The 25,965-nt window shown below is 44.7% G+C and overlaps 1 protein-coding gene across 4 annotated transcripts in view; it reads left to right on the top strand.

Moving 5' to 3' along the window:
• Positions 1–25,965, top strand: part of cacna1db (calcium channel, voltage-dependent, L type, alpha 1D subunit, b) — a 792,002-nt gene that overhangs the window by 492,986 nt on the left and 273,051 nt on the right. For all 4 annotated transcript variants that reach the window (XM_086001660.1, XM_086001658.1, XM_086001657.1 and 1 more), the window contains 7 exons: positions 2,693–2,853; positions 16,680–16,905; positions 21,540–21,747; positions 23,056–23,176; positions 24,391–24,505; positions 25,470–25,560; positions 25,692–25,749. In XM_086001660.1, coding sequence (XP_085857786.1) covers positions 2,693–2,853; positions 16,680–16,905; positions 21,540–21,747; positions 23,056–23,176; positions 24,391–24,505; positions 25,470–25,560; positions 25,692–25,749 — 980 coding nt within the window. The remainder of the gene's footprint in view (positions 1–2,692; positions 2,854–16,679; positions 16,906–21,539; positions 21,748–23,055; positions 23,177–24,390; positions 24,506–25,469; positions 25,561–25,691; positions 25,750–25,965) is intronic.

Genomic DNA, 25,965 nt, shown 5'->3' with positions numbered 1-25,965 from the left:
CAAAAGACCACACCTCTGACTGTGTAGCACTCCTTTAGTACTGTACTGACCTGTCAGCCTAGATCATGTGCTCAGGTCTCTGGAGTGGGACTTAAACCCATGACCATTCTGACTCAGAGGCGAGCGTGCTTCCATAGACCCATGGCTGACATCCGAGACGTCTATTTCAACGCCACTCATGAAGTATGCATGTTGCCCATTTTTCTTTCCTGTGTTCAGTAATTTAAACTTGACTGCATTAAATTTCATCAGCCATTGTTTGGCCCACTTACACATTTTATTTAACTCATTCTGTAGTTTCCGGGCTGCCTCCATTGATTCCACTGCCCCTCCGACTTTGGTCTTCTTTGAGTTTCAGAATCTAAGTCATTGATATAGATTAGAAACAGTAGTGGTCCCAACATCACAGAATCACAGAAACCCCACAGTGCAGATAGAGGCCATTTCGGCCCATCGAGCCTGCACCAACACATATCCCACCCGATCCCCGTAACCCCTACACCAACACATATCCCACCCTATCCCCGTAATCCCACGTATTTAATCCCCCTAACACTAAAGGTCAATTTATCATAGCCAATCAACCTAACCCGCACATCTTTGGACTGTGGGAGGAAACCGGAGCACCCGGAGGAAACCCACGCAAACACGGGGAGAATGTGCAAACTCCACACAGTCACCCGAGGCCGGATTCGAACCCGGGTCCCTGGCGCTGTGAGGCAACAGTGCTAACCACTATGCCACCGTGCTGCCCTTCTCCCCTCCCTGACCGTACAGTTTTAACCAGTTCCCATTTTTTTTACCCTTCAGCCAGTTTTACCCTTAATGTCCACAGCTGTAAGCTTAATTAGTAATCTTTAATTTGGAAATTTGTCAGATGTCTTTTGGAAGTCTAACTACACAATACCATATTGACTTGGGTTGTCACTTCCTCAAAGAAATCAAGGAGGTTGGTCAGGTAAGATCTTCCCCATCTAAAGCTATGTTGACTGCTGTTTACTCGATACCACGTGTGCAGATAATCATCAAGTTTTACTCTTTAATATTGCACACCTAAGAGCAAAAAGTAAAACCAAACATCTCTTGATAAAAGAACTTCTTTTCGCCATTGATTCAGTATTCATTGCACACAGTGAAGTAGAACTTCAACTTTGCCGTACCTTTTCGCTAACTTGTGATGAATTTGGACTGACCATCAGTCTAAAGAAGACATGGCACAGGGGACTGCACCAGAAGTTTCAATAGCTAACACCATGCTAGTAGTTGTACACAGATTCTACTACCTCGGATCAACTGTATCAGATAACTTATCTCTAAATGACAAGCTAAACTCTTGTATCGGAAAGGCAGCATTCCTGGCCAACACACGTGAGCGATCGCAGCCAGCACCCCGAGAAAAAAAGGGGAAGGGGGCAGGTGCTGGCAGTCGGCCAAGACAAAAACGGCCACCCGACACCTGCCCCTTTTACAAGCGTTGCCCCCCTGACCCAATTGGACATATCATCCGGCAATAGGTCAGGGAGTGCAAGCGAAGTTTGCGGCCGGGGCGCTGCGCACGGTAATGACAGCAGCGCAGCGCCGCAGGGTGCTACCAGCTATCGCCACCGCTAACCTCCCGCTGAATTTCACGGGAGGTGTTAGCAGCTCCACACCCGGACACGAGGGGATTTGTGCCCCGTTAGCATCCCCAAGGCGCAAATCAACCCAAAAATTCCTCCTAAGTGTATTACAAAAAGGCTTAGGGGGCGCTAATGGGGTGCAAAGCCCCTAGCGTCCAGGCACGGCGCCGCTACTTCCTCCCGCGGAATCCAGCAGGTTCGCGGCGGTAACCGGTGGTGCCCCGTGGTGCTGCGCCTTCGGCGATGACATCATCACTGTGCACAGTGCGCCACTCACGCCCCCTGACATACCACCGGACGCTGTGTCCAACAGGGTCAGGGTGCCGTGTTTGCGGCCAGGGCGGCGCAAATTAAAGGGCAGGTGCCGGGCGTACTTTTTTTTGGGCTGCCTGCTAACACCTGCCCCCTCTTGCCTCCTCCTGCGGGTGCCGGCCACAATCAATCAGCCCAGCGCTCTTCTTGAGTGCCGGGCTCTTTTGCCGGCACACCGTTCCCCGGTGGTCCAGCAGAGCCCCGCTGTGCTAGGTCCCTCCCCTTCAATCAGGGGAGGGAGTCCAGTAGTACCGTGGCGCTATGTGCCGACGCATGTGGCACTGCTGCACGTAGCACCACGATATTCAATGGGAGCGCCCCAAGAGGGAGGTGGAGCGCTTCCAGTAGCGCCCCGCCTCCTGCTCGGGGTGCTACCATTCAAATTTGGGCGTGGTAGTGCTAACTTTTTCAGGGCGCTAAGCGAAGTTAGCGACCCAATTTTTCCCCCTTAGACTTTGCAGTTCTTCACAATTATAGATGATTTGCAGTCTTTTATAGATAAAGCGCATAATCTAGGAAACTAATTGAAGAGATATAAAAGTGAACTCCATACCATGTGTGAATTTAAGAGTAATGCTTCAGTCCTTGGATTAGGCAGAAATGCAAAATTAACTAATCAATTCAAATTGGTCAAAAAACAGGGACATCTGTCAACATTTTTCAATGAGTTGCTTTCAAGACTGCATCATTTTGCTTTATTATGCTTGGGTACAAAGTGTGCAATTTCTGTGTGGTGTAATTGGCTTGTTTTCATTTTTCAGCCGACGCTGGCGTCGTTGGAATCGTTGCTGGAGAAGAAAATGTCGAGCTGGTGTAAAGTCTGTTACTTTCTACTGGCTAGTTATTATCCTTGTTTTTCTCAATACATTAACCATTTCATCAGAGCACTACAACCAGCCTTTTTGGCTTACATTGATACAAGGTAAGAGTGTAACTTTGCTTTCACATAAATAATATCGAGCAATGAATATTCCAGTAAATTGTTTTAATACTACATTATTATCTACTGGTTGGATAATGCCCATGGACTAATTCTAACCAGTAAACAGCTGCAAAGTACAATGGCTTTATTCATAGTTGTGAATCCAAGCATTATTTATATACAGTTCATTTGATTGGCACAAAGTTAGAATTGTACTTTTTAATCCTGACTAAGTGTACTGCTATATTGCGTAAGCAGTGCATTTGAGTAATGGTTGCTGTCTGAAATTCATTTTTTGTGATTGGAAAATTTGTTTTTAATTGATTCTTTTAAAAAAACAGATACACACTGAAAAGCTATAGCATCTGCTGAAAACAGTGCTGCATATTCTATTATTTCAAATATCAACATAACCAAAACAATAATTTTAAGTATATACATTAAAGGTGCCATATAAATGCAAATTGTTGGCAGATTTGTGCCATCTGTAAAAGCTATATCTATCTTTGAAAGTTTTGAATAAAAGAATGTTTCTGATGATTTCCAGAATGGTTGTTAACAGAATAGATGCTGTTCAGGACAAAGGAGAGAGAGACAAACCTGGTAACTACAGGCCAGTCAGTCTGATATCAGTGGTGGGAAAACTGCTAGAGACCATTGTCAAGGATAAAATTAATTCTCACTTGGAGCAGCATAACAACAACAACAACTTACATTTATACAGCAAGGGAACGATAACACGGATTTGTTAAAGGCAAATCATGTCTGACTAACCTAATTGAGTTCTTTGATGAAGTAACAGAGAGGGTTGATGAAGGTAGTGCAGTAGATGTTGTAAATATGAACTCTCAAAGGCATTTGATAAAGAACCACATAAAAGACTTATGCGGAAAATAGAAGTACATGGGATTAAAGTGATGGTGGTTACTTGGATACGTAATTGGCTAAGGGCTTTGTTACAGGAAGCACCAAATGGAGATGAGACATTTCATCACAAGAAGAAAAAAATCAGAACATCAGCCATCAGCCATGATCTCATTGAATGGCGGAGCAGGCTCGAAGGTCCGAATGGCCTACTCCTGCTCCTATCTTCTATGTTTCTATGTATCTCATGGGTGCAAGCAATGAGGCAAAGGCTTCTCATGACTGGATAGGGTGTGGGGGACCAGGACAGCTTAGTTGAAGCACTTGTCAATTAGCTGCTGTCAAGTGGCTGTGGGTGCTGGCAGGGTCTTCCGTGGGATCTCACAGGGCAATGTGGGTGCAGTCAACTGTGCAAAGCACCTGGGGAAAAGCCTGCTATTTCAACAAATTCTAGAGCCCTATCCTGCTGCTTGCGGATATCCATGGGGTACCTGCTGAAGTTCTTAGCCCTGGCAAACAGTGCATCTGTAACCTGTGTAATTCAGGCATGGACTGCAGACTGGCTGATGTTCACGATGTTGCCTGTTGCAGCCTGGAATGACTCTGAGGTGAAGAAGTCGATGGCAATTGTCATTTTGACTGCCACAGGCAAGGCTGTGCATGCTCTGGCAGTGGGCTACAGTTCCTGCTGCAGAAGGTAACCCAGCTCCCAGACTGTCTCTGGAGAAGCGCAGCCTACTTACGCATTGTTCCTCTGAAAGCTACAGGAACAGGTGCATAAATTGAAAAAACTACCATCTGCAACAATAAACAGTAAGTGAAAGACTTTCCAGCGATTACCTTACTTCAGATGAGGATCTCTTTAAATAATGCTCAGAATGGCCACCTTCCAACTTGCAATGCCCATGGCTTGTGGTGGGTCCAAGAAATGGCACCAGCAATGCTCCTGCAGATGAAAATGGCCTGGGGGTCCTGTAAGCAGTGCAGGATCCCTATTTGCATATTGATATGAGGCATATTTGCATATTGATATCACATCCGCTGTGACTGTGGTGTACTGTCCCTCCTCATCCTTCTCGATCTCTCAGCAGCCTTTGACATAGTCAACCACACCATCCTCTTCTAACACTTCTCCAGTGGAAATGCCCTCACTTGGTTCCACTCTTACCTATCCAATCATAGCCAGAGTATCTATAGCAATGGCTTATCTTCCTCCTATTCTTCATCTACATGTTACCCCTTGGCAGCATTATCCGAAGACATGGCATCAGGTTCCACACGCTGACGACTCCCAGCTCTACCTCTCCACTCCCTGTCTTGATCACTCCATGACCTTTATGTGGTCAGTCTGCTTGTTCAAGATGAGTTGCAATTTCCTCCAGTTAAACATTGGGTAGGCGGAATCTCTTGTCCTCTGCGCCATGCGCGTCAGCACATAGCGCCGCTTCATTGCAGGCATCCCTCCCCTGATTAAAGGGGAAGGACCTAGCGTTGCGTGCACCGGGGCCCTGCTAGACCACCAGGAAGCAGGGTGCCGTGAAAACAGCCTGACACTCGAGAGGAGTGCCGGGCTGAGCGATCGCGGCCACCACACCGAAGAAAAAAGGGGAAGGGGGCAGGTGCTGGAAGTCGGCCCCAAAAAAATGGCCGCCCGACACTGTCCCTTTAAGTAGCGCCGCCGTGGCTGCAAAAACGCCACCTGACCCTGTCGGACATATTGTCCGCCGATAGGTCAGGGGGGGCAATCCAAGTTTGCGGCTGGGGCGTGAGCGGGTGCTGCGCACGCCGATAACGTCATTGCCGGTGGCATCACGGGGCGCTACTGGCTACCGCCACCACTAACCTCCCGCTGAATTTTGCGTTAGCGGTGCCGCACCCAGGCGCGAGGGGATTTGCGCCCCGTTAGCGCCCCCCGGGGTGCTAATGAGAGATGCAAATCAGCCCAATTTTTCTCCCAGGAATTTGAGACAGGCTGAGGCCTTAAAGTATACACTTGAAGGAATTAAAAGCCACAAAAGACAATTCAGTGGGTAAATTTAGTCATATTGTTGTGAAATAGTTAACTTTTTGGGTTGTTTGTCAGTTTAAAACCGTGTTTTAGATATTAAAATGTTTAATTACTGAGAAAATAGCAAACAAATTATTTTTAAAAAACATTGAGTCATTTGATTGGTTCTTTAACAAAGTGTGCTGAAATGTTTACACACATTTTTCCAATTAGAAAATGTTGACTTGTTTTTAATTGGGTTTTACTATTATAAATGTAGACATAAAAGGGTGGTAGAAAATTGTGACCACAGGACATAAATTTGTGGCTAGGAAGTGTGTGCCATACATGAGACTTTTAATAATATCTAGATAGTTATGTACCTGTACTGGGTGAGGAAAAATATGTGAGCAATGCATTGGAAGATTCATTTACAGGAAACTTCGCGATATCCGGCACCGACGGGACCAGCGTGATGCCGATCTATGAAAACTTCCGGACAGACCAGCGCTAATGTTGAAGGATACGGAGGTTTTCATCTCCGTATCTGACAACAAACATTGTTGCTTAACAACAGCTTGTAAACAGTCGGGCCCGTACCTTGGAAGCGTCTCTGTAGCTTAGCAACAGCTTCAGAGAGGCTTTCCAGAGACTGAGGCCTAGAAATTGGGTTGGTAGCGCCGGCGCTGAGCGCCTAAAGAGACCTAGAATTGGGGCGATGCCCTATGTTGGGGCGGGCGCTATGAAGATAGCGACAACTCAGATATTGACTATACATTTAGCGCCTGCGCTAAGTGTTTGCACGTGCCCGCGAGCGCAAGCAGTTCATGACGTCATTTCAGTGTGCAACGTCTTCTAGGAGCACCTGAGCGCATATTGGGTGGCGCCTGGAGCCTTAGCGCCCAGCGCTATTAGTGACAGTTCGAGGGAGGGCTAACAGGCCCTTCTCGGAGTAGGGGGGCGCTATTTAAAGGGGACAGCTTTAGTGCAGATTCTTCTGCCACTTGGCCTGCTCATTGCGATCGTTGCCAGAGAGAGTTGGCGAGCTAATGTGGAGCGGAGTTCTGGGAATGTAGCTTTACAGTACTTGGGTCCTTCAAACCTGTCCGAAGCACTTGCAGCACTACACCTGACCAACTGGCATCGGAATGAGAGCTTGTTTGGAGGGCGACGGCCTCATCGCCGAACACTGTGAAGGGGCAGAGAGAAGGCGGGAGAGAGGGCCAGAGAGAAGGCGGGAGAGAGGGCCGGGATTGGCCAGAAGGAGGAGGGCCAGTGGAGGTTGGCCAATCCGACGGGAAGCTGCGAGGGTCTTTAGGCAGCAGGTGAGAAGCCTTGACATGTCGGAGGAGCAGTGTTTGGGAAGGCTCTGATTCTGGAGGGACATTGTTACTGATCTGTGCCACCTGTTTGGTCATGATCTGCAGCCGCGTGAACGCTGCAGAACCTCTCTGTCCGTGATGGCTAAAGTGACTGATGGCCTCCATTTTTATGCCAACGGATCCTTTCAGTCAGCCATTGGGGACATTGCAACTGTCGCTCAGGTTGCAGTCCACTGTTGCATCCGGCAAGTTACAGAAGCCCTTTATAGGCGAAGGCATCAATTCATTACCTTCCCTCGGGCCCTGCACAAGCAGGCGGAGGGCGCGCAGGGTGTCGCTTCTATTGCGGACTTCCCCATGGTGCAGGGGGCGAGTGACAGCACACACTTGGCTTTGAGGGCGCCATGCCATCAGCCTTAGGACTTCCGCAACCGCAAGGGGTTGCACTCCCTCAACATGCAGCTGGTCTGTGACCACCGCCAAATCATCATGACAGTCACCGCGCATTTCCCAGGGTGCAGCCACGATGCCTTTATCCTGCGGCTAAGCTCAGTTTGTAACCTTTTTGAGGGGCTGTCTCAAAGACGAGGCTGGCTTACTGGGGACAAGGGCTATCCTCTCTGGCCATGGCTGATGACAACACTCCGTGTGGCCGACACCCCAGCAGAAGAGCTGATCAGCAGCGGCCATCAGGCGACCAGGCACACTAAACAGCACACTATTGGTGTTGTCAAAAAGCGCCTCCAATGTCTGGAAGATTCGGGGGGATCCCTGCAGTACTCGCCGCAGCAAGTGGGACACATCGTCGCCGTCTGCTGCATGCTCCACAACTTGGCGATTCGACACACACAGCCAATTCCAGCTGTCCCTCAACGACCAGCAGAGAAGGCGGAGGAGGAGGAGTATGAGGATGAGGAGGAGGAGGAAGAGCAGGAGGAGGAGGCGGAGGAGGAGAAGGAAGAGCAGGCGGAGGAGGAGGCGGAGGAGGAGGAAGAGCAGGAGGAGGAGGAGGAAAAGCAGGCGGAGGAGGAGGCGGAGGAGGAGGAGGAGGAGGAGGAAGAGCAGGTGGAGGAGGAGGAGGAGGAGGCAGAGGAGGAGGAGGAGGAAGAGCAGGCGGAGGAGGAGGCGGAGGAGGAGGAGGAGGAGGAAGAGCAGGCGGAGGATGAGGAGGCGGAGGAGGAAGAGGAGGAGGAAGATGGAAGGGCTGCTGAAAGTGAAAGGGCCATGCGTCAGAGGCTCATCTGGACTCGTGTCGACACCCCTGTGGCGGAATGATGAGAGTCTTAACTCATGCGCACTTTGGATGTTTGAGGGCCTCTGAATGCCAGCATCACTGAAACTAGTCACATGCTGAAATAAAGAATAGATTTGCCTTCCAAAGCTAGGCTTTATTAACTTTAAAATCAGCAGCATATCTTTCCACATCCAGTCCCAACTAAGCTAGAAAAGGACTGAATTTAAGGTAGCCACAACACATCATGTGATCATCAACTACCAATGAGATTACAACACATATCCCAAGGCAGTTAACAAACAACGAATCACAATACTTTTACTAATCAAGGAATAATCACCACATTCACCCTTCCTTTTAAAATATACTCCAACCTAATAACTTTTACAATTTACAATTAATTATTTACAACTAAACTATGCACGAGAATAAAACTATTTACATAACACAATACTAAATGAACAACAACAAATAATAACATTACGCATAAGTATTAAGTATCTCTCAACTAAAACAATATACTATAATATTTCAACAATTTTTAAAACATTACTATCAATTTAAAAGTCCATTTTCAATCGGTCGACCGGATATCTTGTTCGTGTCGACCTTCTTAACCTTGGTGAAATTCCTTGCCCTCCCACGCCAGAAGGCACAGAAGTATCTTCAACAGGAAGGCTATCCATATCCCGATTCTCAACGGTTTCCGGATTAGAAATCCCATCAGAAGATGAACTAGGACGGTCATAAACATCTATCAAAGGCTGACTAATAGAAGTATGATTATCTGCAATCGGATTGGAAATATTCGTAGTATCTGTAACAGCATCCACATTATCCGAATCATAACCATTATTAATATTCTCAGAAGAGGGCTGGCCCCCACAAGGAGCCAAGTCTTTAATTGAAACAGTACTTTCTTTCCCATCTTGGAATCGAATATGAGCATATTGGGAATTTGCCTCCAACAGCTCCACCTCCTCCACCAAGGGGTCATATTTTGACAATCTAACATGACGTCGAAGCAACACAGGTGCCTCCATAGTAAGCCATGAAGGTACCGAATATCCCGTAGTAGATCTCCGTGGATAGTTAAAGAGCCTTTCATGGGGGGGTCACATTAGTAGCCGTTGAAAGCAATGATCTAATGGAATGCAGGGCATCAGGCAGCACCATTTCCCACTGTGTATTCTTAAGGTTCCGGGATGTCAACGCCAACATAACTGCCTTCCAGATCACCCCATTGTATCGTTCACACTGTCCATTACCCTGGGGATTATACGGGGTAGTTCTACTAGTAGAAATTCCCCGACTCTGAAGGTATTCCTTCAACTGGGAAGACATAAAAGAACTTCCCTGATCCGAATGGATATACGCAGGCATCCCAAAGATGACAAAAAGTTGAGTCAAACATTTAATAACTGTAGCAGCTGATACATCTGCACAAGGAAAAGCAAAAGGGAACCTTGAAAACTCGTCCACAACAGTAAATATATATCGGTTTTGAGTAGTTGAAGGAAGAGGTCCCTTAAAATCAACACTCAAACGTTCAAAAGGAGAAGTAGCCTTTATAAGATGAGCTCGTTGAGGCTTAAAGAAATTTGGTTTACACCGAGCACAGATAGAACATGATGAAGTCATCCGCTTGACGTCTTCAACTGAAAAAGGCAAGTTCTTACTGCGTACAAAGTGTATCATCCTCGTAACCCCAGGATGACATAAGGCATTGTGAAGATTAATAAGCGTATCTCCGTGAATCACAGAACAATAAGCCCTCGACAGTGCATCAGCAGCAACATTATCCTTCCCCGGACGATAAACTATGTCAAAATGGTAACATGCCAACTCAATCCTCCATCTCATTATTTTATCATTTTTAATCTTTCCAAAATGTTTAACATCAAACATAAAGGACACAGATTTTTGATCAGTTACCAACGTGAAATGTCGCCCCGATAAATAATGTCTCCATTTACGCAATGCTTCTACTATTGCGTATGCCTCTTTTTCTATTGAGGAATGTCTTTTTTCACTATTATTCAAAGTACGTGAGAAAAAGGCCACAGGTCTTCCATTTTGGTTCAAAGTAGCCCCAATTGCAAAATCCGAAGCATCCGTCTCAATCACAAAGGGAACCTGCTCATCAATGGAATGCACAACTGCTCCTAAAATATCCTTTTTAAAATTCTCAAAACATGTCCTGGCCTCCCATGATAGAGGATATGTCGTAACCCGAATAAGAGGCCGGATCTTCTGTGAAAAATTTGCAATCCAATTAGAATAATAAGAAAACAGTCCAACAACTCGTTGCAAAGCCTTAGAATTAGTAGGACAAGGTAAATCGATCAATGGTCGCAGACGTTCTGGATCTGGTTTAATCTTATTTCCCGAAATAATATACCCCAATAGATTTACCTCAGTAGTCGAAAAGATACATTTCTCTGTTAAAAGTTAAACCAACTTTTTCTGCAGCTTGAAGGAATCTTTTTAAATTAGAATCATGCTCCACCCTTGATTTGCCACACACTGTGATGTCATCTAAATATGAAAAGGTGTCAGAGAGGGAGTTATCACTTATAAAAGCATCCATTGCCCGTTGAAAACAAGCAACACCATTAGTAACACCAAATGGTATTCGGCAAAACTGATACAGCTTTCCACCAGCCTCAAAGGCCGTATATGGTTGATCCTTCTTAACAATAGGAATCTGATGATAAGCACTCTTTAAATCAATAGTGCTAAAAACTTTATACTGAGATACTTTATTGATAAGCTCATCAATCTTAGGCAAAGGGTACGCGTCTAATTGAGTATACCTATTAATAGTTTGGGAATAGTCTATCACCATTCGTTTCTTGTGTCTCTCATTAGTCGTGACAACTACCTGTGCTCGCCAAGGCGAACAACTAGGTTCAATGATTCCTTCCAATAAGAGACGTTGAACTTCAGAATTAATAAATACTCTATCCTGACTACTATATCTTCTTGACTTGGTAGCAATTGGCTTACAATCCGACATCAAATTGGAAAAAAGTGATAATGGAGGAATAGATAAAGAGGTTAATCCACAAATAGATAAAGGTGGCTTAGTCCCTCCAAATGAAAGACTAAGAGACTCGTGTAACTGAAGCACATCATGTCCAATCAAAATATCCGCACAGAGATTAGGCAAAACAGATAGGCGTATATCAGTATACGTATTACCTAGAAGAACCATTTTCACAAAGCAACAACCAGCTATTTGTGAAGTAAGGGTCGTCTGAGCCATACACACCTGATACGTAACAGGCGAAATTTTCAAATGCTTCTCCTTCGCAAACTGAAGACTTATAAAACTCTCAGTACTGCCCGTATCTATAAGGGCCTTCACTTCCAACCCATTAACTTGAACCGTAACTATAGCTTTGTTTAGGCCATGAGCAAATGCAGCAGAAATTGATGCAATAAACGCCCTATCTAAAGGCTGAATAGTCACAGAAGAGGTAGTGGAGGAAGACCCTCCCACACCAGGAGAAGGGAAGGTAATTGAACCTGATGATTTGCACACACGTGCATAATGACCTCTCTTGCCGCATTTACTACACACAGCCTCCCGAGCAGGACACTTCAGACGAGGGTGCCGGATATTCCCACAAAAATAACACTTCTGAATCCTAGAGGCAACGGCCGCCGAAGTAGAAACTGTTTCAAAATCTAGTAAACCACTCCCATTAAGTCCACATAATTCCTTTTCATCCGAAACTGCCGAAACCATAGTCGCAGGCCGATTAAAAAGAGCATAAGAATCCGAACTTCTGAGCCACATCCAATGTAGAAGCTTGCTCAAAAGCACTTTTAAGATCCAGAGTCTTATTTTCTAACAACCGCTGACGAATTGATCTAGACAGTAATCCATTAATAAAAGCATCCCGTACCGATTCGTCCTTATATTCTTCAGCCGTCACAGCCTTATAATTACAGTCAACACTAAGGCACCGAAGTGCTTGTAAATAAGTATCCAAAGATTCTCCCACCTGCTGCCTACGGGCAGATAGAAGATGACGTGCAAATACCTCATTCTTTGGTTTAACAAAAATCTTTTCCAATGTAGAAATAGCCTCTTCATAAGTTTTACAGTGCAAAATATATTTATATACATCCGGGTCAATGTAGTTGATCAGCATATTCAGCTTATTTAGAGCCTCTTGATCCAACACGCCCAAAAAGTTTTTAAATGTACAATACCAATGTTTCCATTTATCATCCACTCCAGCAGAATTGGGGTCAGCCTTGAATCGTTCTGGTTGAAGATATCGCTCCATTCTAACATAAAGTTAATAAATTGAAATAAAGAATAGATTTGCCTTCCAAAGCTAGGCTTTATTAACTTTAAAATCAGCAGCATATCTTTCCACATCCAGTCCCAACTAAGCTAGAAAAGGACTGAATTTAAGGTAGCCACAACACATCATGTGATCATCAACTACCAATGAGATTACAACACATATCCCAAGGCAGTTAACAAACAACGAATCACAATACTTTTACTAATCAAGGAATAATCACCACACATGCACCATGCCACATTGAAACTTCTGTTTATTGGCACAAAAGTCTTTCATTACAGCTAAACAACGTAATGTCAACAGAAACCATAACTTTCAAAATAACTGTGAACTGTTCGGCAAAGCCGCAAAACTCAACAAACCTTCTGCAAATATAACAACAGGTGAGGGTGTCCTTGCATTTGGACTAACAAATGTCTCAGCACCTCACTCTACAACTGGCCCCTTGAGGGAGAACGACTTCTCCTTCGCGACCGGCCCCTTCCCTCCCTGCTGCTCCGACGTAAATTGGACCCCAGTGGCGGCCTCAAGGCTGGGGGACGCCTGCTGACTATCTGGAAGCGCAGAAGCCCCTGAGGGATGGCCTGGCCGACCTCTGGGCTTGGAGGGTGCGGACGCAGGATGCCTGATGGGACCATGGCTGGAAGCAGTGTGGCCTGCAGGTGGTGGCAGCTGCGATGCAGGCGTCCCAGCGCTGGCATGTGCAGTGGTCTCCTGCCGAGAGAGGACACCTGCACCATGGTCGGACGACACACTGGCTATCTGAGGGGAGCGGGTCGGCTCTACCGCCACAATCGCATGCTCCACTGATTGCTGGCCTTGTATGGGACTGGAAGGGCCCGGGGTGATCCTAACTGATGCAGAGAGGGTGGCTACAGTGAGAGATCGCGTTGCGTCAATCTGGCTGTGGAGGACCCCAGCAAGTGACTGCGTGGCAACAGTGAGGACCTGTGTGCCAGGTGCCAGTGCTTCGGAGAAGGCCTGGACAGTTCTTCCCATTGCTTCGGACAAGCCAGGTGCCGACTGCTCCACTGCCTCGGACAAGCCCTGCACAGACCTTTCCAGGGATTGTCCGAAGCCCTGAACAGTCCTTTCCATAGCCGACTCAAAGCCGTGGACAGTCCTCTCCATTGTTGGGCCGAAGCCCTGGATAGTCCTGTCCATTGTTGCCCCAAAGTCCTGGATAGACCTGTCCATTGTTGCCCCGAACACCTGCAGAGTCCTGTCCATTGTTGCGCCAAAGCCCTGGAAAGTCCTCTCCATTGTTGCCCCGAAGTCCAACATACTCTTAGCCAATGAATCTATTGACTCAGGCATCTTCTCCACTGCAGCCATCAGCTCCGTGTGTCTGACCCGGGCCTGTTTGCTCATCTCAGCCAGGCGACGGACCTCATCTGCACTCTGTGCAGCAGTCATCACGACCTGCCTTGCCCTCCGGGGAGACGGTGGCCGAACTTGCCTATCCCCCGTGCGTTGCTGCATGCCGCTTGGTCCGGCAACTGGTTCATCCTCAGAGCCCCCCCCCCCTCCCCTCCAGGGGACTACTATCCCCAGTCTGTAGATGTGTCAGCTCCCCGGATTCTGCAACGGCTGGTCCGGATTCCTCCTGGTCCTCGCCTCCGGTGGCACTGGCACTGGCACTGGCAGCTTCAGCGCGTTGAGCCCGAGTTGGTGCTGCTTCATCTGAAAGTGGGAGGTGGAAGAGTGGCTTTAGCAAAAGGACAGCTTTGCTGAAAGACATGCCAGATTGCGGCAAGGCTCTGACATGACTGCACACTGAGGATGCATGCTGGCGGGGGGACCAAGTGAAAGGCAACAGGTGAAAAAGGTGAGAGTCTTACCCTCGCTGCCGGTAATGGGGTCGGCAGATGCAGTGGTCACAGGAGCAGACAGACGTCCTCCAAGTACCTGGTGCACTCTCTCCTCCAGATCCGTCAGAGTGACCACTTGTGGAGGTCCGCCACCGGTTCGACGCTGCTCCTTTCGGATCATGGCCAGTTTGGACTGCAGGGGAAAGAAGGGGAAGTTCTGTAACATGAGGCCTTGAGAGATCATCGCATGCCCCCCATGGTGCAAGAGCCCTTCCATGAGGCCTTGAGAGATCATCGCATGCCCCCCATGGTGCAAGAGCCCTTACATGAGGCCTTGAGAGATCATCGCATGCCCCCCATGGTGCAAGAGCCCTTACATGAGGCCTTGAGACACCTGTCCATGTGTGTGCCCAGAAAGGGCCATGGGTGCATGCTGACAGATGGCCATTGGGGCATCATTGCAGCAGGGTGCCCGAAGTCAGCTGCAGATGGAGGGAATCAGAAGATTGCTAAACCATCACTCACCCTAACGATCCGTGTGAGGTCGTTGAATTTCTTCCTGCACTGAACAGGGGTCCTGGTCGCCATGCTGCTGGAGTTGACCCTCACAGCAACCTCCCTCCAAGATCGTCGATAAGCCTTCTGATTCGGCCTCTTGCCATTATCCGGATACAGGACCTCTCGACGGCGCTCAACTGCAGCCACCAAGTGGTCCAGAGCCTCAGTGCTGAAGCGCTCTGCTCTCTGTCTAACCTTCTCCATGATGAACAACTTTGTACCGCCAGACAAGGGCGAGCGCCGAATCTGAGGCCTTGGGTGTTGAAGCTCAGGCTGACTGACCCACCCCTTTAAGAGCCAGCCGGCGCCAGGAGGTCTCGTGGTTTCCCGTAATTGAGATCACCTGCGCTGCGCCCGTCCGCGTCAATATTGAGTAGCGCCTGAACTTTTGCGCCTTAAGAGCACCGTGCAACGGCTGAATTAGTGCCTCAAGACCCTTTGGGGGCGATGCAACCCAATATCTCGCCAGGCAGCGATAACTTTCATCTGGCTATAAACTTAGCGCTTCGCCAGTTCTAACGCCTCAAGCAAGGCTATACCCAATTTCTAGGCCTGACTGTTTAAAAAAATGCTAGGAGAAGAAAAAAAAAGAAAAAAAACCTAACAAAACGGCTGCTGATTTCTGCCGTTAGATCGAGGTTTCCGGCCATACAACCTCCGGATAAACCAAAGTTTCCTGTATATAGAAGTCTTGGATCTAGCAATTGTTTGTCACACAAGTGAAGTTTCCATCATCCAGAAAATCATGATTGGATTAAATCTCCAATGAACCAATCAAAAAATATTTACTTCAATGTCGTTGAGTGCATTTTGCACAAACTTCTTTTGAAATCCTTTTGGTGGCCATGTGCATCACCTCTCACCCCTCCCCAGAAGCTCCAGATTTACCTCTTCTATCCCACTCAGTATGATATATCTCAATAGGTTCCCTCCCAGTTGTCTCCTATTGAGCCTGAACTTTTGACAACCTTGTGGCCCTTCCTTGTACTGCATCCAGGATGACCAGACTGAATATTGTAGAAGTGTGGCCTGATCAGATCATCATTGTATAGTTTCAGCATGATGGTAATAGACTTGAACTCTACTGAGTGGGCAACGTTCCTCAGCATTCTTTTAGCTTTATTGATTGCTACTCTGCAGTGACTGGTAATGCCAAGTTTTAAGTCTACTATCACTGCCAGATCTATTTCAGCCCACCCCCAAGCTAGCTCAACACCATTCATTAAATAAGTTGAGTCTCACTTGTTTTATCCAATGTGTAATGCCTTGTATGTATTGGATCTGATATAGTTCTGCCCATTTGTCTAGTCCTTTTTGATTCCTTATAAGGACTTGTTTTTCCATCTTCAACAATGTCTTTTCCTTACCTTTAACCACATCATTAATATTAACATTAATAAAGCCATTTTTATTTTTGTAAGCATATGTGGAAGGTTTTGCATGTACTGAAAGCTTTTCACTTAATTTTACAGTTACATTGTTTAGGGAGATGCTTTGCACATTATTTTCTGCAGATGCTTTATACATCAGACTATTTTATCATTTCGTTGGTGCAGTCACTTTATCCTGCACCAGTCTCCACTAAATAGGTCAAGTTAAGGCAGCTGTGCAGTGATTAGAAACAGGCAACTGGGAAAAGAAACAATTGTTAACTATGATTGAGGACATTTCTTTACTCTGTCAATAATGTTTAAAACATTGTTTTATTTTTCTGTTGTATTATAGATATTGCAAATAAAGTCCTTCTGGCTCTTTTCACGTGTGAGATGCTAGTGAAAATGTACAGTCTGGGTCTGCAGGCATACTTTGTTTCCCTCTTTAATCGCTTTGATTGCTTTGTGGTGTGTGGAGGAATCACTGAAACTATCCTGGTTGAGCTTGAAGTTATGTCTCCTTTGGGAATCTCGGTGTTTAGATGTGTTCGGCTTCTAAGAATATTCAAAGTGACAAGGTAGGGTTTGCACTATTTGTTTACTTTACTTATTTGTTAGATTTCATGCTCTATTCTACCTCAGAGGTTTTTACTTTGATTCCATAGGTAAAGTTAATATTCATATTGCATGCTGTATTTGTGACCTTCCAAACAGGGGTTGAAATGTATATTTATAATGGTCTCACTTACCACTCTTGCCCCAATTGTAAAATGGTGCAATGGACCATATATGGAACAGTATATGTAAAACACAGGCTGAACTGTTTTATTTCAGCTCTGCTCCTCAGTTCTTACTATAAATGGAGGAGAGAGTAGCAGGGTAGCACTATTCACAAGGTGAAACACCGGCCAAGTTCTTTTCAAATTTTCAGCTCACATACCTTAATATTGAAACAAAACTTGATGTTAAAACAATAAATCTATTCAAATATCAAGGTAACCTGATTACTGTAATATTAACCCTTAGTACACCATAAACGAGTTCACTCATCAAGGCACGCTCATCATCTGGGAACCACCATTAGCTTTATTCCTCTATCAGAAGCATTTCCTGTTTATATACGTTTTACACATTGTTAATTGACTCTGTTGCATTTATAACACAAGTTTTTGAATTTCCATTTTTTGGGCTTTTGCTTGGCTTAAAACATATCCTTTGAGCTGGCTTTCTGCCAATGATAGGCCAGTATTTTTGAAGGACCTTACTGGGATAATAGCATACAAATTCTTAATGCTTGCATCTCTACTCCTTTGTCTACTATTTTGACAGAATGTTAATTCATTTCATTTAAACAGATTAACACTTACGCTAAAATAGTGGGCAAATGAATTTCAAACAAATGTATTAAACGTTCATGCGTTATCACACCACGCTTTAATTTCACGGTCAAGGAAAGTAAATTGGGTGTTTTTTCAATAGAAAGGTGATTTAAGTCCGATTCGGTATGAAAAAGTAACAGAAGAGAGAATGGGCAAAGAAAGTGTAACCAGATTAAAGTGTGTGAAATTCTTTATTTTAGTAAAAATTAATTATATAGCGTTAACATAAGAATAATATAAAGGTTTATTTTAGTTGCAAAGTGTTGCTATATTTTAAGAACAAAGTTATCTCTCTTTCAGTAGTTTTTTAATCCACTTGTTTCAACATCAGTGTATGAGCTGAAATCTTTCCAAATCAGCAAATTTAATGGCAGGACCTCATTAGAAATGTTTTACTTGTTTCCCGTGTGGCAGCCGACCAGATTGAGAGGTTGGGGACGGTCCCCGGCAATCTTAAGCCAGCTGCTAAATTTTAGGCAAGAACAGTGTGACCTTCCCTATCTCCGGCAAAACACTTTGGGGGTCAATATTAAGTCCCCCATGTTAATTTTAAAATGAAAAATCACGAATTGCGACCTCCAACCTGCCACGTACGTGCCTGCTGCCATTTTTTAATACATTTGTTTGAAATTCATTAGCCCACTATTTTGGTGTGTCTGTATTCCATCTTGGAGAGGCTCCCCCTGGCGCCTCAAGCAAACCTTCTACCAATCGCGTCCTCTCCTCACTGCCATGATCGACCGATGCGCCCCCCCCTCCTCAACTCATGATCCCGAGCCTTCTGCCCCGTGATCTCCCTCCTGATTGCTGGTCTGACCCCCACTTCTGCCCTGCGATCTTTTCCTCCCTTCCGATTGCTGGTTCCGGCCCCCGATCTATCCTCCCGCCCTTCTTTCTGATTGCCAGTACGACCCCCACTTCTGCCCCGCGATCGTTTCCTCCCTCCCTTCTGATTTCCAGTATGACCCCTGCCTTCTGCCCGGCAATCTATCCCGATTGTCGGGGACCACCCCCAATGGTCCCTGGCTCCATTCTTCTACTGCTGGCTTTCCTGCCCAGCAGCCAGTCAGCCTGTCAATCTGCCATTAAATTCATCAGGATCTCCGCGTCACTGAGACTTCCGGGTTTGCCCCCCACAACCGTACTTCCCGGTTCCTCCCCGTTTCCCCGCAAATATCGGGGCCTTTATTTCTGTTTGACAGCTCTGTCAGATTGGCTGGCTAAGAATAGAATTTGCTCTGTAGAGAGAACTCATATGCTACCCACTTGGTGAAGTGACTGATTAGCATAAATGAATTTTTTGCATCTGTGTTCACTATGGAGAAAGACGATGCAGACATAGAAATCGGGCAAGGGGACTGTGACATACTTGAACATATTAGCATCGAGAGGGAGGAGGTGCTAGCGGTTTTAGCAGGCCAAAAAGTGGATAAATCCCCAGGCCCGGACGAGATGTATCCCAGGCTGCTGTGGGAGGCAAAGGAGGAGATTGCAGGGGCTCTGACACAAATTTTCAGAACCTCTCTGGCCACAGGGGATGTACCAGAGGACTGGAGAACAGCTAATGTAGTACCATTATTCAAGAAGGGTAGCAGGGATAAACCAGGGAATTACAGGCCAGTGAGTCTAACATCTGTGGTGGGGAAATTATTGGAAAAAATTCTGAGGGACAAAATTAATCTCCACTTGGAGAGGCAAGGATTAATCGGGGATAGTCAGCATGGCTTTGTCAAGGGTAAATCATGTCTGACAAATCTGATTGAATTTTTCGAGGGGGTGACTACGGGGGTGGATGAGGGAAATGCTGCGGATGTGGTTTACATGGACTTCAGTAAAGCTTTTGACAAAGTCCCGCATAGGAGACTGGTCAAGAAGGTAAGAGCCCATGGGATCCAGGGTGCCTTGGCGCGTTGGATCCTAAACTGGCTGAGTGGCAGGAGGCAGAGGGTGATGGTCGAAGGTTGCTTTTGTGACTGGAAGCCTGTGTCCAGTGGGGTACCTCAGGGATCGGTGCTGGGTCCCTTGTTGTTTGTGATCTACATAAATGATTTGGATGAGAATGTAAAAGGTATGATCAGTAAGTTCGCAGATGACACGAAAATTGGTAGGGTGGTAAATTGCGAGGAGGAAAGCCTCAGGCTACAGGACGATATAAACGGGTTGGTCAGATGGGCGGAAAAGTGGCAAATGGAATTTAACCCTGAAAAGTGCGAGGTGATGCATTTTGGACGGACAAATAAGGCAAGGGAATACACAATGAGTGGTAGGACCCTAGGAAGTACAGAGGGTCAGAGGGACCTTGGTGTACATGTACATAGATCCCTGAAGGCAGCGGAGCAGGTAGATAAGGTGGTTAAAAAGGCATATGGGATACTTGCCTTCATTAGCCGAGGCATAGAATATAAGAGCAGGGAGGTTATGATGGAGCTGTACAAAACGCTGGTGAGGCCACAGCTGGAGTACTGTGTGCAGTTCTGGTCGCCTCACTATAGGAAGGATGTGATTGCTTTGGAGAGGGTGCAGAGAAGATTCACCAGGATGTTACCTGGGATGGAGCGCCTCAGCTATGAAGAGAGGCTGGACAGGCTGGGGTTGTTTTCCTTGGAGCAGAGAAGGCTGAGGGGGGACCTGATTGAGGTGTACAAAATGATGAGGGGCATAGATAGGGTAGATAAAGAGGAACTTTTCCCCTTAGTGGGGGGGTCAATAACAAGGGGGCATAGATTCAGGGTAAGGGGCAGGAGATTTAGAGGGGATTTGAGGAGGAACTTCTTCACCCAGAGGGTGGTTGGAATGTGGAATTCAATGCCTGAAAGGGTGGTAGAGGCAGGAACCCTCACAACATTCAAGAAGCATTTGGATGAGCACTTGAAATGCCATTGCATACAAGGCTATGGACCAAATGCTGGAAAATGGGATTAGACTGGACAGGGATGGATGGGCGGCGCAGACACGATGGGCCGAAGGGCCTCTTTCTGTGCTGTAAAACTCTATGACTCTATGACTCTATACTAATGCTCCTCTGCCACCAAAGTATATTAAACAATCCACAGTATTTTTAACTATGAATTGAGAAACAAAATTGTTGTAAAACTCAGAATCCAACATTTTATCAGTCTAAATTGATACTCAACTGCAAGTGACAGCTAAACCCCTAATCGTAGGGGTTAAACATGTTTAGCTTTCTATAACATGTATAAAAGTTAATAAACTATATATACTGGCATTTGGTAATACAGTAGTTACTTTGCTGGTTTCCAGACTAAATGGATGCATGTTTTACTCCTGTGGCACTGTGACTTAAACTCATCCACCATAGTTTGAACGTGTTTTATCAGTTTTAAGACCGCTCTAGGTGAAGTGCCTTGCATTAGTAGAGCATTCCAACCTATGAGCGGGGTAAAAATAACAATGTGTGGCCTTCCATACAACAAGCACACCTGTGGTAATGAGGCAGCATTGGTAGTTGTTTTGAAGAGGCTTGTGATTAGGACTGCCTTTTCTTACCTGAAATGGGTTACAGTGAAGTGAGAGGTTCTAAAGGGATTAGAAAAACCAGTGAAGCAACAAATCAGTATATTTACTTCCTTTCCAATAGCATAATTTTAATATATTACTTATCTATCTGTATATGAAGTACTTTAGATTCAGTTGATATTTTGTTCCAGCGACCAGCATCAGTAAGTGGAATAAATCAAAACTGCGATTGTATACAGTACTGAATTCAACTATTTTATGAATAGATTATATGCACAAATTCTGAAGTTGCATACCTTACAGTCCTGAGATTATTGTAAAACAAGTCTTCTAATCATGTAATTGTGTTTTGTTAGACACTGGCAATCACTGAGTAACCTGGTGGCTTCATTGCTGAACTCCATGCGATCCATTGCTTCACTGCTGCTTCTGCTCTTCCTATTTATTATTATCTTTTCACTGCTGGGAATGCAGCTTTTTGGTGGCAAATTTAACTTTGATGAAACACAAACAAAACGGAGTACCTTTGATAACTTTCCACAAGCTCTTCTCACTGTATTCCAGGTAATTATACTTAATTAACTAACGATGGAGGAAGAGTTCCTCTGTGCATTAATTGTAACAAAACTGTAAATTCCTTCTTTATAAATGGGTTTACAGTTTCATTACATGTAGCACACAGGGGAAGTATTTCCCTAGTGTTTTCACATGAGTACTGCAGAAAATTGAATTGTGGATTGAGATTTTCATGTAGACAAGGATGGGAAAAACAAATCCAAATTTGTATTTACTAAGAAGAAGGATTAGTAGGTCATTAAGGGGCGATTCCACAACCTACATTAACAGCGAGGAGTTTCACTCACAGGAACCGCAGATCAGCGATAGTGCTACAGTGTGGCAGCCCCGACTCTCTGACCTGCGTTCCCAGTAGTGCATACTCTATGTCGTATTTTCGAGAGTTATTTTCAAGAAAACATGGACATTTTTTTTCCGCAATGGCAGTATATAAACTAGAAAAAAATAAAAACATAGTAACAAAATATAACAAAACTAGTGCAGATACACACTATGTGGGAGTAAGAATTCAGACTTATTTTTGCTGATCCCTGGTCTCAGTTATGTACACATGGAAGTACATTATCATATTTTAATCATACTTGCTAAGTAAGAGAAATCATTAAAAATCATTGGCAGCTTCATTTTTGGACAGTTTCCAAAGGTAGTACTGGGATTTCTGTGTTTGCAGTTGATACTCCCTGGTGGCAGTTAATTGTAGCGTAACATGTAAGTTGGAACAGTATCTTCCATTGTATTGAGAGGGTAAGCACGGGGCCCAGCTAATTGTCACACTTGATTTTACATAGATAGAATTGATTGAATATTTATGTATTTATATTGCCTTTCACCATATACAAAATATGTACAAAATGGTACTTTGAAATATAAAAATGTAAAAAGACAAGTTTATATAGTGCAAGCAGATGTAACAGCTCTGAAGTGGCCTGTTGCTAAGCCTGCTCTAATGTATCCGTCACCTTTAGAGGGAATGCCTGGATTCCATTTAATGCCTTCCAATTGCAAAGGGCTGATATCTGGAAGTCAGTGGATTGTGGAATTAAATCTGCATCCCAGTACTCCATGGCATCACCATACATTGGTGCTCAACATGCTGTTAATCATGCAGTCCCCCCATTTGGTTTAGTTAAAATGAAGGAAGAGTAGTTTTCTCTTATGCATAATTAATGTATTACATTTTAGATATGAATTTGTTGCCAACAAGATATAATGTATTAAAATTAAAAGTTGGTAATAGTTAGTACTAATTTTTGTCCATATTTAATAAAGAAAACCATTTTTGATGTATTCAAATAGATATTAACTGGCGAAGATTGGAATATGGTGATGTACGATGGAATTATGGCATATGGTGGACCGTCCTCCTCAGGGATGATAGTTTGTATATACTTCATTATTCTGTTCATATGTGGTAACTGTATCCTTCTCAAACAGTATGACAGATAAGATACTCTTAAACTGGCAGCTTTCATTATAAAAGATACATTGACCCCACAAGGAAACCTTGGGCCCTCCCTGCCCCAGGCATCCCTACCCTTTCCCTGACCTCGATCGCTTCCGGACCCCAACTCACCACTTACCTTAGTACGGGAACCATTCCCTCGGGTCCCTGGCAGTGGCCTCCTGCTGCATGAATTCCCGCTCTTTCCTGCCGGGTTCGGGTGGGATTCCGTCATGGAAGACGGTAATGAGCCCCAGAGTTAAAATAGCCCAGGCCTTGTGCCTACGCGTCATGGGTGTTTTCTACCCGTCCTGGCGTCTGTATACTGCACTAACAGTCCGAGTTAAAATCGTGATTAAGATTTCTGCTGCTGCTTATCTTTAACAGACTTCTGGAATTATACACTTATTTGCAATGTCTAATGAATTCCACATTTGAACTGATCTGTTTTATTTGATACTGTGGCTAGTGTCAGTTGGCAGGATAGGCGCACCAACATCAGTATTCTCACTCAGGCCAACATCCCCAGCATCAAAGCTTTGACCACGCTCGATCAGCTCCGATGGACAGGTCACATCGTCCGCATGCCCGATACGAGACTCCCAAAACAAGCACTCTACTCAGAGCTCCGACACGGCAAGAGAGCCCCAGGTGGGCAGAGGAATCGCTTCAAGGACACCCTCAAAGCCTCCTTGAAAAAGTGCAACATCATCACCGACACCTGGGAATCCCTGGCCCAAGACCACACAAAGTGGAGGAGAAGCATCCGGGAAGGCGCCGAACACCTCGAGTCTCTTCGCCAAGAGCAAGTGGAAGCCAAGCGCAAACAGCGCAAGGAGCGCATGTCAACCCAAGCACCCCACCCACCCGGCCCTTCAACCACAGGCAGCCCCACCTGTGTCAGAGACTGTAGGTCCTGCATTGGACTCATCAGTCACCTGAGAACTCATTTTTAATGTGGAAGCAAGTCATCCTCGGTTCCAAGGGACTGCCTAAGAGAGAGAGAGAGATGCGAGCTAATTTCTGTCATATTTAAATTGTTAAATGGCATGTAATCCTCTTAATAGTGTAGCTGAACAATGAATCACTCTTATTAGATCACAAAAAAGGTGAATATCTTTCACTAACAAATAAATAATTTAGATGGTGCATGCAACATACTAATATTTCCCTTAAGTGATTTTCTCTAGACATCCTGCTGAATGTCTTTTTGGCCATTGCTGTCGATAATTTGGCTGATGCTGAAAGTCTAAACACAGTTCAAAAAGAAACAGAGGAAGAAAAAGAAAGGAAAAGAAATGCCAGGTAATACTCTACAATAAGATTCCTTCAGGTTTCTAAGAAGCTAGATCTCAAGTAATTCTGCAGTCACAACCAAATGTATATTAGTTCAAATCTTAAACTTGACCGACTTGTCTTTGCAAGATGTATGTCACATAATGGATAAAGCACATTTTAGTTCTTAGCCATTGTTGCTTATTCATAGAGAGGAAGAAAACAAGTCAGGATATCTAATAAGCTGATCACACTTTGATACTGACTGTGATCATGCAGAGTTCCAATTCACCTAGAGAAATCATGGCATTGGAAAGCAGGAGTCATTCTGCAATATAACAAAAAAAAATTGGGCAAATATTAATAGATTTAAATTGTTTTTTCGCTCAATAATTTTCACATATTTCTGGAAGTTAACAGTCCAAACAACTTACATGAATCCGAATGCTTTTCTAATACCTGAGAAAAGAAAGAGAGAGAATAATCATGGAAGTCAGCCTCCAGTAGACACAAATGTCTATTGGGTTTCCATTGCCAAATATCCAGGTGTGTTCAAGAATGATACTACGGAGGCGTTGCAAGTACTGTGCACTGCTCCTGCTTTCCACTCACATTGGCGTTGTGGAATTCATTTTATTCACTTTGAAAGGATGAAAGTTTGCGCCTTGCTGTTATTTGGACTCGGGAGCCTTTTGCCTTAGCATATAATAATCTGACCTATCCTGTGTTCCTAAACTTTTAAGTCCAACCACAAGTTTATAGTTCATATCATATATTACAGTTTACATAATTGTTTCACCTCTCTGAAGTATACTCAGTATTCACTCATACAAAACACATCAAAAGTTCTAAATAATCACAAAACAGACTGTCCATATTCTAAGACAGACTTGGTCAGTTTAAAAAAAATTAAAATGGTTTTTTAAAGTTTTGATAGAAGTGTAATTCTCGTATTGTATAAATGGTAAAATATAGTGATGTATCTTATTTTTAGAACTGGCAGTTCCGAGAAAAGAAGGGATAGGAAATATGAAGTTGATGGAATAGGAGAAAACAATGACAGGAAAATACTTACTGGCACTCAGGTAAAACTATTTTAATAAAATCAAGTTGGAAACTGTATAATTTCAAATGGCACAATGCAATCTATGGTTATGATTGGAAAGCTTTTTGGAAGAAATAATTTATGATTATCGTGTTCTTTAATGCTTGGCAGGTTTCAATTGATGAACAAGAAGAAGATAAGGATCCTTATCCACCCAGTGATGTGCCAGGTATGGAAAAAACAGACATTTATATATTTATAAAGAAACTCATATCTATAAACTAACCAAGATACTGATCTTTCGATACTACCTGTTGGATAGTCTAATGACACGTGTACACTGCACCACTGGGTGATAGGATACAGATTTATGCCTGCAATTCTCCACATGTTGAGTTCTAAATCTCAGACTGATCTTTAAAGGAAGAGAGGGAATATTGGAAGT

This window comes from Somniosus microcephalus, chromosome 11 (genome assembly GCF_052327205.1).
Source record: "Somniosus microcephalus isolate GS21.2 chromosome 11, FLI_Smic_1.0, whole genome shotgun sequence".
NCBI classification, from domain to species: Eukaryota; Metazoa; Chordata; class Chondrichthyes; order Squaliformes; family Somniosidae; genus Somniosus; species Somniosus microcephalus.
This window is presented reverse-complemented; position numbering and strand designations above follow the sequence as displayed.